General features: G+C 52.7%; 6 protein-coding genes across 6 annotated transcripts; 3 read left to right on the forward strand and 3 right to left on the reverse strand.

The window, feature by feature from the left end:
* Positions 1-1,050: 1,050 nt before the first annotated feature.
* rad50 (DNA repair protein rad50) lies at positions 1,051-5,053 on the forward strand (the record flags this gene model as incomplete). The annotated part of the gene is made up of 2 exons (XM_014686290.1): positions 1,051-1,257; positions 1,337-5,053. 2 exons carry the CDS (start codon positions 1,051-1,053, stop codon positions 5,051-5,053), a joined length of 3,924 nt encoding a protein of 1,307 aa, XP_014541776.1.
* A 602-nt stretch (positions 5,054-5,655) lies between these two features.
* ssh4_1 (Protein ssh4) lies at positions 5,656-6,807 on the reverse strand (the record flags this gene model as incomplete). Its single annotated transcript, XM_014686291.1, has 1 exon — positions 5,656-6,807. The coding sequence occupies one exon, from the start codon at positions 6,805-6,807 to the stop codon at positions 5,656-5,658; it is 1,152 nt and encodes a 383-aa protein (XP_014541777.1).
* Positions 6,808-7,734: 927 nt separating this feature from the next.
* G6M90_00g091280 (uncharacterized protein) lies at positions 7,735-8,915 on the forward strand (the record flags this gene model as incomplete). Its single annotated transcript, XM_066131396.1, has 2 exons — positions 7,735-8,246; positions 8,336-8,915. 2 exons carry the CDS (start codon positions 7,735-7,737, stop codon positions 8,913-8,915), a joined length of 1,092 nt encoding a protein of 363 aa, XP_065987278.1.
* A 192-nt stretch (positions 8,916-9,107) lies between these two features.
* On the reverse strand, positions 9,108-9,731 carry G6M90_00g091290 (uncharacterized protein; the record flags this gene model as incomplete). Its single annotated transcript, XM_014686293.1, has 1 exon — positions 9,108-9,731. One exon carries the CDS (start codon positions 9,729-9,731, stop codon positions 9,108-9,110), a length of 624 nt encoding a protein of 207 aa, XP_014541779.1.
* A 987-nt stretch (positions 9,732-10,718) lies between these two features.
* Positions 10,719-11,894, forward strand: fc-sdr_2 (Short-chain dehydrogenase/reductase; the record flags this gene model as incomplete). Its single annotated transcript, XM_014686294.1, has 3 exons — positions 10,719-10,808; positions 10,892-11,657; positions 11,767-11,894. 3 exons carry the CDS (start codon positions 10,719-10,721, stop codon positions 11,892-11,894), a joined length of 984 nt encoding a protein of 327 aa, XP_014541780.1.
* Positions 11,895-12,336: 442 nt separating this feature from the next.
* Positions 12,337-14,960, reverse strand: VCX1_4 (Vacuolar calcium ion transporter; the record flags this gene model as incomplete). Its single annotated transcript, XM_014686295.1, has 4 exons — positions 12,337-13,770; positions 13,837-13,914; positions 13,979-14,050; positions 14,118-14,960. The coding sequence occupies 4 exons, from the start codon at positions 14,958-14,960 to the stop codon at positions 12,337-12,339; spliced, it is 2,427 nt and encodes an 808-aa protein (XP_014541781.1).
* Positions 14,961-14,987: the final 27 nt, after the last annotated feature.

Raw genomic sequence — 14,987 nt, forward strand, 5'->3', positions numbered from 1 at the left:
CTTTTCATCTTGTCTCTTTACCCCTCCTGAGCAGGGGCCAAGCTGCGGTTCCCAAGACGGCTTGGGTATTCCATGCCGCCGACACACTTGCATCCTGACAATGCTTAGCAACCATCAAGCCCACGGAGCACTACCTGTTTGAGCTCCAGAAGCATCAATTTTCTGCAATATACTTCAAAACATACAGAATACATCCAGTTAAGGCTAGTCCAACACTGCAACGGCCTCACAATGCACATTCGAACTTTGCTTCAACAGGCAGGGCTTGTCTCGCTGCTTGACTGCTGCTGGGAGCTTCAGCAGGGGTCCAACGGCCCAACCTACTGACTAGCCTGAACCAGTGCAAATATCGGCCTTGTAATTCTCCGATTTGCTCGGACCGTGGCGTCAATCAGTTGTCTGAAGACGAGTGAGACGCAGATTTGGACCCGTGCAAATGAACCTCTTGTCCTCCGTACCAATAGGGAGTACTACTAGTCCCAGCCATGGCTGCGCCACTATTCTGTGCTACGAACGATACGGGTTGACGGAGTACTGCGGAGTCCGGAGTACTTGAGAAGATAATTACTGGTAGTACGGAGTACTTCGTAATCATTTTCGCACCGTGCATTCACACTAGTTATCATCTTCCCAATGATTGACGTGTCGAGCTCAAGTGATCAAGTCTTCAGTTGTACGGAGTATTGAATGGTGGCTCGTGCCCACAATATCTGCGTGCGGTACTTCGTATCTGTATGTATGTAGATTCTGTACTACTACTTAACTTGTGGCACATGCGTGGCGCATACGACATTGATTAAAGGTCCCTGCACGCACGTGAAGACGCTCCCCTCATCGTCACCAAAACCCGCAACCAAACGCGTGACCCGCTGCCTGGCGCGTCCCTCAACGTGCACATTTGCAACTGAGTGCACAGGTCCGAGCCAGTTTAGGCGAACGAGAACTCCGAGCTTCGGCCCTCACTCAGCAGGCCATCTTGTCACGCCCAACTCTGAGCCAAAAACCGGATTTCAATTTTGGCCTTCAAATCAATGCATTGCACCGTTCAACATGTCGAGAATCGACAAACTCTCCATCTCTGGGGTCCGGTCGTTTAGTCCGTCGGTTCGAGAGGCCATCCAATTCAATACGCCCTTGACTTTGATTGTCGGATACAATGGATCTGGAAAGACAACCATTATCGAGTGTCTCAAGTATGCCACCACTGGAGAGCTGCCGCCAAACAGCAAAGGCGGTGCATTCATTCATGACCCCAAAGTAAGCTCTGGTCTCGATGAGTAGTGTCGCCTCGCCATCATGCCATCCTCATCCTGGACTTTGCGCTAATGTTTCCTAGCTCTGTGGAGAGAAAGAGGTCATGGCCCAGGTCAAGTTACAATTTCGTTCCATCAACGACCGCCAGCATGTCGCTACCCGCAGCCTACAGCTGACGGTTAAGAAAACGACTCGTTCGCAGAAAACTCTTGACTGTTCTCTTGTCGTAGTGAACAATGGCGAGCGAACAACGACTTCCACAAGGCAGGCTCAGCTTGATGAAATGATCCCGGAGAGACTCGGCGTCTCACCCGCTATCCTTGATGCTGTCATCTTTTGTCACCAGGACGAGTCTTTGTGGCCACTTAGCGAACCTGCCGCCCTGAAGAAGCGATTTGACGAAATATTCGAAGCCCTCAAGTATACCAAGGCCATTGACAACTTGAAGGTACTTCGCAAGAAGCATGTGGAGCAGTTGGGCAAGCTACAAAACGATGAAGCCCATAACAAGGCAAATAAAGACCGGGGTGAAAGAGCAGAAAAGCGAATGACCGGTTTGCAGGCCGAAATTGAGGATGCTAGGGAAAAGTGCGAGACTCTTTCGGCCGAGATGCAGGAAACTCAGGACAAGATTCGCCGCAAACATGAGCAAGCCAATAGTTTCCTTCAAATTGTTCAAAATCTTGGGAACAAGAAAGAACAACTGGAATACAGACAAGATGCCGTGAACGAGCTGAAACAGACGTTTGAAGAGCTTCATGAGGACGACGCATCGCTTGAGACTGCACTCGCCCAATACGAAAATAGCATGGAGCGATATCGAGAAGAAGCAGAGCAAAGCAAGTCTCAGTACAACGACTTGCAGCAAGAATTGGCAGATTCGCGCAAGAATTTGTCCACAAAGCTTTCCGAACAGGGCAAAAATCAGTCAGACAAGGATAAATATGAGCGACAAGTAAAAGCTCGCATGGAGATGGTGCAAGAAGCTGCAGTTACACACGGCTTTCGAGGCTACGATGGGGATTTGACAGAACAGCACGTCAAGTCTTTCAACGAAAAGATCCAGAAACTTCTCGCTGAGAAGAAGCGAGACCTTGAGCGTCTGCAGAAGGAGAATGCCACAGAATTGGACAAGGCGACCGGAGTAATTACAGAGTTGGAGGGTCGAAAAGCTGCCAGAACCCAGGACCGCGTGTCGGCAAAGCAACGTATCGGAGCCATTGAAAAGCGCACTAGTGTCCTGCAGAACGAGGCCAGTCTAATTGATGTTGACGAAGGTGCCAAGGCTATCTTGGATGGCCAGCTAGAAGATATTGGTGCACGTTTTAGCAGGGCACAAACTCAGATGGAACAGGCCAACTGGGATAAACAAATCTCTGACGAAAACGACAAGCTATGGCAGCTCGAAACTGAGAACGAGAAGCTTGGCCGAGAACTAGTCGAATGCACTCGTCTCGCTTCTGAAAGAGCGCAACTTGACTATAGGAAGAAGGAGGTCGCAGACAGAAAACGGAAACTCGAGACCCTGACTAATACATGGAAGTCTAAGCTTGCCGCGGCAATCGGCGGTGATTGGGAGCTTGACACACTGGAAACAAAATTTCACACTGCTCTCACCCAGCAAAATAAGGCACTGCAAGACGCTCGACGAAGTCTAGAGCAGACCAAGCAGAAACAACAGAAAATCGAATACAGGCTCAAAAATGCCAGGGAGTCCCAAGAGACCAAGTCCCGAGAGGCTGAAACGTGTAAGAAACAAGTTTTGACTGCACTCCATGAGGTCCGAGATGGCGCAGTCATTGATGACTACAAGGAAGAGGTTGGTTCGGTAGAACAACAGGTCGAAGACTATCGCAACGAGTTGAGTCTTTTTGATGCACTTGTAGACTACTACAACAAGTGCAAGCGAATGCTAGAGTCGAAGAAGCGCTGCCTGCTCTGCGAACGACATTTCGACGACGGTCAAAGCGCTAGTTTGGATCGTCTTAGCAAAAAGATCGAAAAGAACCTTGACCCAAAGGGCAAGGTCGACGTGGAGAAGGACCTGAAAGAGGCCATGGCTGGCCTGGAATCACTGCGTAAAGTTCGATCTAGCTACGACACATACCAGCGCCTGACTGCAGAGCTTCCGTCTATACGTGACGAGTGCAAAGCGATTGAGAGCGAATACGACGTCCTCGAACGGCAATTAGAAGAACACGAGTCTAGAGTTGCTGGCGAGGACGGCCGAGTGCGCGACTTGGATGACTTGTCCAAGACTGTTTCAGGTATCTCCCAGCTCATGAAAGATATTCAAGACTCCGAAAGTCAGGTGGACCGCATCATGTCACAACAGTTGTCTGGTGGTACCACTCGAAGCGCTGATGAGATTCATGAGCTGCAGGCTAGTATTGGAGAGCAAATGAGGGGATTGAAAAACCGGGTGGCTAAACTGACTACGGATAGACAGCGCATGAAGGACCAACTAGGCTCCTTAGAGCTGGAAAGAAGTGAACTCAGGAACAAGATTGGCAAGGCGGTTGGCCAATTAGACAAGAAGAATGATATCCAGAATCAAATACAGGCCCTCAGAGACGACATGACTCATCAGCGGGAGACTATCCAACGGGCCGACGAGGAGCTTGAGAAGGTAGAACCTAGCATCGTCGATGCTCGATCCGCTCGTGATGACACCCTTCAACGAGGCCGTGCCAAGGAGCAAGTGATTGTCGACGAACGGGACGCGATTGCCAACTCTGTCAGCGAAATAAAAATGCTTGATAATGATATACAGGACTACATTGATCGAGGCGGGCCGTCAAACTTGGCATCCAATCTGCGGGCGATAGCGGCTTTGGAGAAATCTATTAGCAACACTGAAAAGGACATTGCGGACCTCACTGTTCGAGCAAACAAGTTGAAGCAAGACATTGACAGCGGTGACCGTATGAAGAAGAATATCAGCGACAATCTCCACTACCGGAAACATCTGCGACAATTAGAAGTTCTCCGAGGAGAGATTGAAGAACTTGAGGATCGCAACGCTCATGAAGATTACGAACGCCTGCAGAGCGAGGCACGCAGCCTCGAGAACCAATCCAACCGCCTTCTTGCCGAACGAGGATCCGTCATGGGCACTATGAAGACCAAGGATGAAGAGCTAGGCAGGCTATTACAAGAGTGGGAAATGGACTACAAGGGAGCCAAACAGAAATACCGCGAGTCCCATATCCGTGTCGAAACCACCAAAGCCGCCATTGAAGATCTAGCCCAGTGCGGAGCAGCCGTCGACAAAGCCGTCATGCAATTCCACTCGATGAAGATGGCAGAAGTCAACCGCATTGCAGGCGAACTCTGGCAGTCCACCTACCAAGGCACAGACATTGACACGATCCTCATTCGCTCCGACAACGAGTCCAACTCGGGCAAGCGCAACTACAACTACCGCCTCTGCATGGTCAAGCAAGACACGGAAATGGACATGCGCGGCCGCTGCTCGGCCGGCCAAAAGGTCCTCGCGAGCATCATCATCCGCCTCGCCCTTGCAGAGTCCTTTGGCGTAAACTGCGGGCTGATTGCCCTTGATGAGCCGACGACAAATTTGGACCGCGACAACATCAAGAGCTTGGCGGAGTCTCTTCACATGATTATCAAGACGAGGCAGGCGCAGAGTAACTTCCAACTCATTGTGATTACGCACGACGAGGACTTTTTGAGACATATGCGATGTAGTGATTTCTGCGACAGCTTTTTCCGTGTAAAGAGGGACGCGACTCAGAATAGCGTGATTGTCAGGGAGAGCATTACCAAGATCTTTTAAATGACTGGTTCTACATTTCAAAGGGGGGGGGGGGCCTATGTAACATGTACATTTCATGAGCAAAGCTGGGCGTACTAGGCGTTTTGATGGACTGGTTAGGACGAGGACGTGGTACGAGATTGCTGTAGGTCGGGAGATGATTCACGAAGTCGTAAATATACGGCATATGGTGGCACATGCACAGGGCACAAGCAGTGTAAGTGTAAACAAAAAAGGCTAATTAAAAGCGAGTCTTGTCTGCGAGACTTGAGACCTAGAATATCTAACTAAAGGCATAGTGATGGTGGTCCCAATTCTGTTCTGCATTTGCGGCAGCACTTGTATCGCATACCAGGCGTAGCGCAATTCAATTTGGGACGAGGGTTTCAAAATCATGCATTGGCATTATTTGGCCAGCGCTGTAAGGGCCAACGAGTCGCTCTTTCCATAGAAATGACGGCGTATCCTGATCAAGCAGGATAATACAAAGCACCAGCAAGGATGTAAAAAAAACAATGCTTTGAACATTCCAAGTGCCTGGTTCAACAAGACTTGACACAACATGTCTCTCTGGGTGAAAAAAAGAGAGAGAATAAACAAGTAAAGCCGCCGTGCGCCAGTGCCTACGTAGGCTTATACTTCCACTTGGCAGGATCAAAGACGACCTCGATTTCGGCGCTGTCAAAGACGCCAATGGCGCAGGTCAAGTCGTGGAAGCCTTCCAGCCCCGTCACCGGCAAGTCCTGCTTGGCGTCCGTCTCCTCGTGCAGGTCCCAGCCGCCGGCGCGGACGCCGTCCCTGGTGAAGAAGACGGACACGTCGGGGCGCGGCGTGCCGGTCGGCGCAAAGGTCATTCCGATCCCCAGCGTCTCGCCCTTGCGGAACGCGTGCGTGAAGTCCTTGCCGCCCCATCGGTCGTTGATGTACTTGCGGCCGTCGTCTGAGTGGACGGCCAGGCTGCCGCGGTGCCAGCCCGGGAGGCGGAAGGACGGGTAGGGGAGGGCGGTGAAACCCACGGCTATGGTGTTGTTCTTGTTGCCGCGGCGGACCTTGACCTCGTAGTAAATGGTTTTGGGCTGGCCGTGGCGCGTGGGGTCGTGCTCGTGGACGAGGTACAGCGGCGGGTAGCCGATGATGCATTTGTCCGGGGCGTTGTTTGATGTCGAGGCCTCCCAGTGGCCGGGTGCCAGCCAGTTTAGCTTGCCGTTGAAGCCGGCGGGCTCCATGAGGCGGAAGTTGTTTGCGTGGAGGGCCGTCTTGGCCGCGGCGTCGAGATGCAGGGGCTGGGTGAGAGGATGCTGCGCACACCAGGCCTCGCCGGCTTCTGCTTCTTCCTCCGTAGCATTATTTGTGGGCGAGTAGTCGTGTCCGCTGAAGATGGCCGGCGGAGGAGGGAAGAGAGACGTGTCGGGCACCACGGCTTGCCAGTCGTGCTCGGCTGTCTTCTGGGACGGAGGGGCCTCGGGAGGAGGGACTGCCCAGTCCTGGTTAGAAGGAGGCGGTGCGTATCCGGGCTTGTGGTCTGGAGGAGGTCCTGCTGGAGGCGCGAATTCATTCTGGTGATGGGATGGTGGCGGACCCGGTGGTGCGGCGTATTGTTGCTGGCTGGGCGGTGGTCCGGATGGTGGTGCGTAGGTGTGCTGTTTTGATGATGATGCAGCGGATGACGGGTAGGCATTCCACGAGGGATTCTTTGCACGCTCTGGACGCTGCGGCTTCTGAGCGGGCCTCGGGGCCGGGTCATTGTTCATTTCATTTTTCCCTCCGGAGCACATGGTGCCGTGTTACCAAAATTGAAATGTGCCTGATGATGGTGGTTCTGTCAGCGCGATGCTCAGACATCATGACTCATGACGTGTGGTTGTGTTGCTTGCGTGCAACGAATGGGTTCTCGTTGATTGAAGGTTAGCTACCTACCGCTGATTATTTTGTTCAAATTGTATCTTGGCAGCAGTAATTGTCTCGCGGACGATGCTAGTAGCGACGATGGAGGCTGCAACTTGGTTTGGAAGGGGAATAAGAACGGTTGACAGAATGATGATGTGAAGAATGGCATGGCGCGAACAAAGCCATTCATCTCACACGCACGAGTTCACAACCCTGCCCGCTACCCACCTCCGGATACTAGTCCGTACCCGGCTAGTAGATGCATGCCCCACCACACTTTATTTTTGCAGCCAGAATGGCACGCCAATCACACGATAACATTGGTGGCAGGACTGCAAGTTGCTTTTTTATATTCACTACCAACTCCGTGCCTTACTGCAGCAGCAGATGGCCTATGGAAGACTACGCCCACATCAGTCAGAATCCATGGCATAATCAATGTGCAGCTATGAATCGTTGCCCTGTGGCCCCGTGCAAATCGCACCTTGAAGAACGCATCTCTGGCCCCCTTTAGTCTGATAACATACGTATCTCTCAAAACAAGCATGGGTATATTTGTCTTAGGTGTTGCTGCGAAATGAGTCCCTGCTCCGAGTATGTACGAACAAGGGTCAAGACCAACAAATGACCACGAAATGCTGGTCCCAGGTTGCTTATGTCACCAAGTGACGGTGTGTCCCTGTTGCCTGCCCCCTTTGTGTTTGAAACGTCAACATTGAACAAACGCCCGCAAGCCTCGCCATTTCTAGTACGCAAGTTTGTAATTCTTTTTTGGCCTCTTTGTCTACCCGTTGCCGCATGAGGGCGACACGACCATGTTTGCGACGATGCCGCAACCAGATTCCACGCAGCATGGCAATTTCGGTGACTGCATCGCGAGAAACCCGTGCGGCACGAGGGTACAGCGAAAGGGGCCTGTCGTCGTCGCAGATGGCGAAACGACGCGCCTGGAGGCAAGCCCTCGGCCAATTCACAGCTCTGGCAAGCAGCCCGAAGCAGGATCGCTGAATGCAATTCTTCGGGAACACAGAGTGAAGCGACTGTACGTGCCCACCATCGCGTGGACTGGGGACCAAGTTCGGCTGCTTAACATGGCATTCGAGAAGGTAGACGTGCGAATATCAAAGCCACAGCAAGGCCCACAGCAACAAGGCCTTGGTAACAAGCTCGACGAGAGCCTTGACGCAGAGCAACTGAGAGAAGACGAGCGCCATTGGCCGAGCTCGGATGCAATAGTCGCCACAAGAGGGCTGCTGTTAGAGGGTGCGGACAGGCAGAAATTGGCCATGAGGGCTCTTCTTGCCGAGTTTGGCTTTGTACCGTCTCGGTAAGTTCGCACAAGGTCGAGATATAGGTGGTTGCAAAACGGTGCAAGTTGCAGGGCTATTCGGCAGGCGCTGATGAGAAGGCGCACAGTGGTACCAGCGCAAATGGATTTCGATCTCGAAACGTCAGTATTCTTAAAGCCGCCAAAGTCGAGTTCCAGTTTGGCGACAAGACTGTGAACCATTTGCGGCCGGATGACATCTTCGAGATGAACTCCGGGGGGGCACAGCTCGTTGCGTACGCCAATTTCGAAACAATATCGATCTTTCGGAAGAGGCACAGCCGGGGCAGAGCCAGGAAGCTGCAACTGATTCAGCCAGCGGAGGCGTGCGAAGACCCGTACATCATGGGCATACTGATTGGGCTAGCACAGCATCAGCAGCGACGAGACGGTAGCCAGAGGGAGTGTGAAGGTGAAGGCGGACAGAGGGTAACGCTGATGGGGATTCCTACGAGAGAGGAAAAGAGGCTTTACGTCTACACGACGAGGATACCAGACAAGTTCCTTGCCAAGCTGGAGAGGCCGTCGCAGCGGAGCGACTGCGATAGGGTAGTCGTCAAATATGAGTCGATTAGTTTAATAGAGCCGCAAAGGGCGGTGCGCCGGATGTGGCTGGCGCTGCGCAGAAACTTGCCAATGCTGAAACAACCCCAAGGTTGGATCGAATGATATATGAGGGATGGATGGATAAATGGATTAGATATTTGGGCGGCCGCCAGATTGCCAATCTAGGATCAACCGAACAACCTCCCTCAGGTCTTGAAGTGCAGGCAAGAGAGGATTGTCCCGGCGTGCTTGTCTTGCCGCGGCCGCATACGCAGTATCATGGACGGATTTTGTATAATTCATCATTCTCCATTATCAGACACTCCGACTCCCGTCAGGATGCATGAACTCAACCCACTTATCAAACTCCTGCCACACCCAGGTCTGGAACTGCCTGTCCTTTTCCTCATTCTCATGCTCGTCCCCGTTTGCCGCATCCAGCTTCCCGTGATGTCGCAGTTCGCTCAATTGACTCTGTCTGCTCGCCCCGTGCTGCCCCTTGAGACCCTCGCACAATCTCCGGTACAGATAGTCGCGCTCGCTGTCCGTCACGCTGACACAGTCAAACGCCTGTGAAAGCGGGCAAACTATGCCCAGCTCAGAGTGCAGCAACATGTCGTCCCGGGAAGCCGTTGCCGCGGTCACCTCGACCCTGGGCACCTCGCGGGCACCATGGCTGGCCGGTGACTCCGACGACGTTGACTCCGACGACGTTGACTCCGACGACGTTGACTCCGGCGCCGACTCCTCGCTGTGGACTTGCTCGCTGTGCAGCACACACCAGGCCGCCAGGCCCGCGTTGTTGGTGCGGCACCCGCATGAGAGTCGTGTGGACGTGGCTTCGGCTGCGGCGGACGGTCGGGCGGGCGTATATTTCTCGTCGACGTGTCTATCCTTCCATAGCTGCGTGTGGACAATGGGCACGGTTTTCCGAGACATGGCAAGTGACGCGATGCTTTTGTCGCAATGGTGCTTGATGCTGTGCTCCGGACGGGGAGGTGGGCCATGGCAATGATGGCATTTTGTATCGCGGGGACCCCGGATTCCAACGACGGCAGCGGGTTTTTTTTTTGGCCACTTCAGCTCCAAAGCCGCGCGACCCGTAATTTCAGTCGGCTTTTTCGGCTACGGCCAAGATGCCGTTGGAGCGGTTGTCCGCAGCCCACCCCCGTCCTCCGCAGCACAGAACAGGAGATGGTTGGCGTGCCTTAATGTAGTACATGGCAATCTCCCTTGTTTGGTCATTTGCGGGATACACTCGTCCGATCCGATCACCGCTCCGCATCCGCATCCGCATCCACGGACCACGGACCACGGACTACGGCACTTGTCAACCATTGTCCGAAACATTAGCTCCACTTGTCGCAACCCAGGGGGGGGAGGCGAGCGAGCATCGAAAATTGAAGGCCTAGACGTCATCGGCACGCGTCTTAATCCAGAAGGAAAAGACATGTGGCTGTGTGGGAGGCGTTGTCAAGCCCATCGCACTCGGACTCGCTCTTGCTGCGTATGTCGCAAACAAGAGGTCCAGACATGGCACCACTCGTCGGTGATGGCGTAATCCAGTTCCCGCGGCCTCGGCAACTGGACATATGCAGGGCAAGGGTAGGTGCCGAGGAGCGCCACCGACTGCCCCAATGCCTTGCAGCCGCCTCCTGTGGCTGGTGGCTTCCCGCGCGTCATCGCACTTTCCCGACTGCTCCTGTCTCGACTGTGCATCATTCTTCACCAACTACCGTCAGATTAAATATAGACACCCTTGACTCCCTACATGTTACACCAACCATACCAACCATACCAAATATACTCCCTACTGCATACAATTCAACCACTTCATATTTATCCCCTCTGTGCCGGATACCCTCCCTACAGCACACAATTTCATCACCTCATATCCATTCAATCAGACGCTCCACAAACACAACCATGTTCAAGCATCTCATCGACCAACTGTCGCAACTCTACCCCCCCAAACCACTCTTTACAGAATTCGAACTCCCTGATCTCAAAGAAAAGGTATTTCCGGAACCCTCAATCCCCCCTTCCAACAGTCTAAAAAAACAAAAACTCTTCTTCTCCTAACCTCACAAAAACACTAGGTATACATCGTCACGGGCGCCAACACAGGCGTGGGCAAAGAACTCTCCCGCATCCTCTACTCCAAAAACGCACGCATATACATGGCCGCGCGCTCCCAGGAAAAGACCCTCTCCGCCATATCGGAAATTAAATCCTCCCTCCCCTCCTCCACCGGCGACCTCATCTTCCTGCCCCTCGACCTCGCCGACTTGACCACCATTGCCTCCTCGGCGCGCCAGTTCCTCGACCGCGAGCCCAAGCTCCACGTGCTCTTCAACAACGCCGGCGTCATGAACCCGCCCAAGGGGTCCGCCACGAAACAAGGCTACGAACTGCAGTTGGGCGTCAACAACCTCGGCACGTTCCTCTTCACCAAGCTCCTCTCGCAGCGCCTTGTCGAGACGGCCGCCGCCGAGGAGCCCGGCACCGTGCGCGTCATCTGGGTCGCTTCGTCCGCCGCCGAAGCACCCGTGGTGCCCCGCGGCGGCGTCGACATGAAGGACATTGGCCGACGCCTCGACAAGTCCGAGTTCACGAGCTATGCGCTCAGCAAGGCCGGCAACTATCTGCACGCCGTGGAGATGGCGAAGCGGTTTCGGGACAAGGGCGTGCTGAGCATCGCCTTGAACCCGGGCAATTTGGACTCGGAGCTGTGGAGGACGCAGACGGCGTTTATGTCGAGGATGCTCAAGACGTTTGTGCTGCATCCGCCCAAGTTCGGCGCCTATACTGAGTTGTTTGCCGGGTTGTCGCCCGCAGTCACCTTGGATCGGTCCGGTCATTGGGGTAAGTTTTTTTCTTTTCTTTTCTTTTCTTTTCTTTTCTTTTCTTTTTTGCTTCGCTACTGGCTACCATTTACCATGGTCGCGACCGCATGCTAACACTGTTGAACCAGTTGGGCCCTGGGGTCGATTTCTGACTATACGGGGGGACTTGAAGAAGGCCGCCGAGGATGGCAACTCCGAGGCATTTTGGAATTGGACTGAGGAGCAAGTCCAGCAGTATGAGACACCGGCAAATTAAGGGACTGGTGCATTATTGATACAAGGCAGTGCGAGTTTGGCTGGACATGAACGAAACGAAAAATGATTATGGTAATGATAATAAATAAAATTGATTTCCTCAGGCGTGCATCATCTCTCTCACTCCATACTGGCCACTGAGTTAACAAATCGTGACATATAATGGTCTTGAGCTAACGCAACTGCGAGCTTCCATATTTACCAGTCTAAATGATCAGATCAACAACACTCTTCGTCGGAATAGTTTCGAAAAGGGACTATGTGTACTTCAAATGACCGTTTATGTTCAATCTATTTAACATCTATCCACTTTGTCTGAATAGGTTTCCCGTACAGCTACCCCTCCAACATCCATGCCAGTCTTCGCCCTTCCCTCAATTGACTGGTGACACCATGAAGCTCTTTGGTCAAGAAACTAGGTGGTTCGTCTCAGTCCAAATATCTTAGCTGCCCCATGAACTTGCGTCCTTTGGATCTGGATAGAAGAATGCAACCACAGCAATGATGATGTAGACAGCACACAAAAGTGCGCCTTCCAAGTAATTGCTGCGGCCGTCCAGAACCAGAAAATTGACGATGAAGGCCGAAACAAACAGACACACAGTTTCAAACAAGGTGAAGTACAACGTCATTTCCTTGTCCATGATCCATCCCAAAATGACCACCAGGGGTGTTACAAACAGAGCAATCTGAATCGAACTGCCAACCGCAACGCCAATGGCGAGGTCCATTTTGTTCTTCATCGCCACCGTGACAGCCGTAACGTGTTCTGCCGCGTTACCTACTATAGGGAGGATAATTAGGCCAATAAAGACTTCTCCAAGACTCGAGGTTTCGGTGACCTCCTTGATAGAGTCAACGAGAAACTCGGCACAGACCGCAACCAACCCAGTGCTGACAAGAAGAAGTATGACAGAGGCCCAGCGAGTCAAGTACTCCTCATCATCATCATCGTTGTTGAGTTTCTTGGTGGCTGCAGCGGCTGTATTTAGAGACATAAGGGGAATCTGGGCCGGCCACATAGCACCAGGCGCGCGAATTTGCTGATGTTGGCCAAGGCGGTCAGGCAACGAGTTGGTGCGGCGAATACCGTATCGAACGCGAGGGACAGGTCCAGCTGGTGTGGGAGGGGCGGCAACCAGCGTGTTTGGGTTCTGTACAAAGACGCTTGGGGCGAGGTTCTTGACAGAGAGTGAACGGAAACCTTGAAACGGCCGCTTGGTGTTGGCGGACTCATTACCACTTTCCGCCGCCGCACCAGACGAAGCATCCAGTTGGGCGGGAATGGCAAAATCTACCCGGCGTGGTTCAGACTCACCACCAGCTAGCACACCATTCTCAGGCTGTACACTGGAAGCTTGTTCCTTGGAATCATGATCCTGCTTCTTGCGGTCTCTCTTCTTATGCTTGCGACGTGAGTGTCGACGCATTCGGTGCTTTCGATGCCGGCCAGTCTTTTCATCATCTGTAGAATCACCGTCATCAGTCGAGAGCATTCGGGGGAAATATGGCTTGCGAGACGACGATGCTTCAGAAATGGACTCTTCGTTGGAGCTTGGGTTTCCCGTCCCAACGGAGCCGTTTCGCATAGCTCTGGCATCAGCCGTGTCCATCGAGGCAAGCGACGACTTGCGACGTATTCCATTCCGTAAGACCTTCTTCATTTTCCGGCCAATGGTGTCCCGGGAATGTCCGGACGAATCCGAGTCCGAACTGGAGGAACTATCGTCATCTGAGCTGCTTGAGGTATCCAACCAGGCTGCAGCAGGACCAGGTGTCGACTCGGCATCCACAATATGTTGAGGAGTGGATTCATACATGTAGGCATGAGACTTTAGCTGAAACAACAGATAGATGATATAAACAAGAAGCAAGATCTTAGTGGTGAGTTCATGTTAGCGTTCATCAAATTGGCTCTTGCTGGGAGCATAGGGCCCACGTACTACACTGGTCCCGCGACTTATTTTGAGAGATTGGGCATCTGCAAGCTTATCGTCGCTGAAAGATGCGTGAAACGCCGTCTATAGGGCCAGTAAGTAATTGTTGCGCGAGGATTGTATAGAATGTACGCAAGCAGATACTTACAGGGAGCACCAGGCTAATAACGCTGAGACTCAGTAGACAAGCGCTCATCTGTGTGACGGTGCTATTGTAGATCTATAATAGACCGGTTAGCTTATAAACCGCGCGGTGGCACGAACGGATTCGATTTAGCACAACGAACCTGTTCCCGAAAGCGAAGGCCGCCAAGGAAGAACCCCATGCCAAGGATGAGCAGCAGATTCGCCAAGATGGAGCCAAGAAGCGATGCCTGCACAATGCGAATCTGGTTCTTAACCAATGCAATAATGAAAATGATGAGCTCGACAGCATTGCCAAAAGTCACATTGAGCAAGGCGCCGAGGGAGTCACCCATTTTACTGGCAACAGATTCGGTTGCATGGCTAAGCAATCCTGCGAGAGGTATGACGGCAATGCAGTTCATAGCAAAGACTATGCCGCCGTGCACGCCATGGATGTTGGCAACCACGATTCCAACGGGCACAAAGACCAACAGGACGTTGAGCCAGCTGTACGTAGCAACGAGCCAGAAGGATCTACGGAGCTCTTCGAGAAAGGTTCGTTTCTTCTTCCGTGAGGCACCATCATCTCCCGTATTATCATTGATGGCGTCTGATTTGTGTGTAGTGTCCTTGTCAATACCTCCTTCTTTGATCTCTACGATGGACCCTTGCCTATCACCTTGCGTAGATGTGGCAGGCGCAGTGTTCTCAGGGAGAGCTCCGAGGTAGTTGGCATCAGACTCAGTAGGCCGGGCCTTTTCATGGAAGACGACGGAGCCACCAAGACTGCGTGAGGAGTTGCCATTGTTCTTGTTGTGCCCGAAAGCAGCAGAAGTCGCGTCACCGACATTGGCGCTGGAGGACGACTCAGTTAGGAGGATTGAAGTGGCGTTGGTGGCCGTATGCTGTTGATTGGACAAAGCGTCAAGCCCTCCATAGGCTTTTGCTGATGCACCAGGACGTTTTCTGTCTATATCAGGAGGATCAGAAGAGGATTGTGTCATCGAACAGGTGTTGGAAGCACGAGTAGC

The sequence above is a fragment of the Metarhizium brunneum genome, chromosome 5, assembly GCF_013426205.1.
Source record: "Metarhizium brunneum chromosome 5, complete sequence".
Taxonomy (NCBI): domain Eukaryota; kingdom Fungi; phylum Ascomycota; class Sordariomycetes; order Hypocreales; family Clavicipitaceae; genus Metarhizium; species Metarhizium brunneum.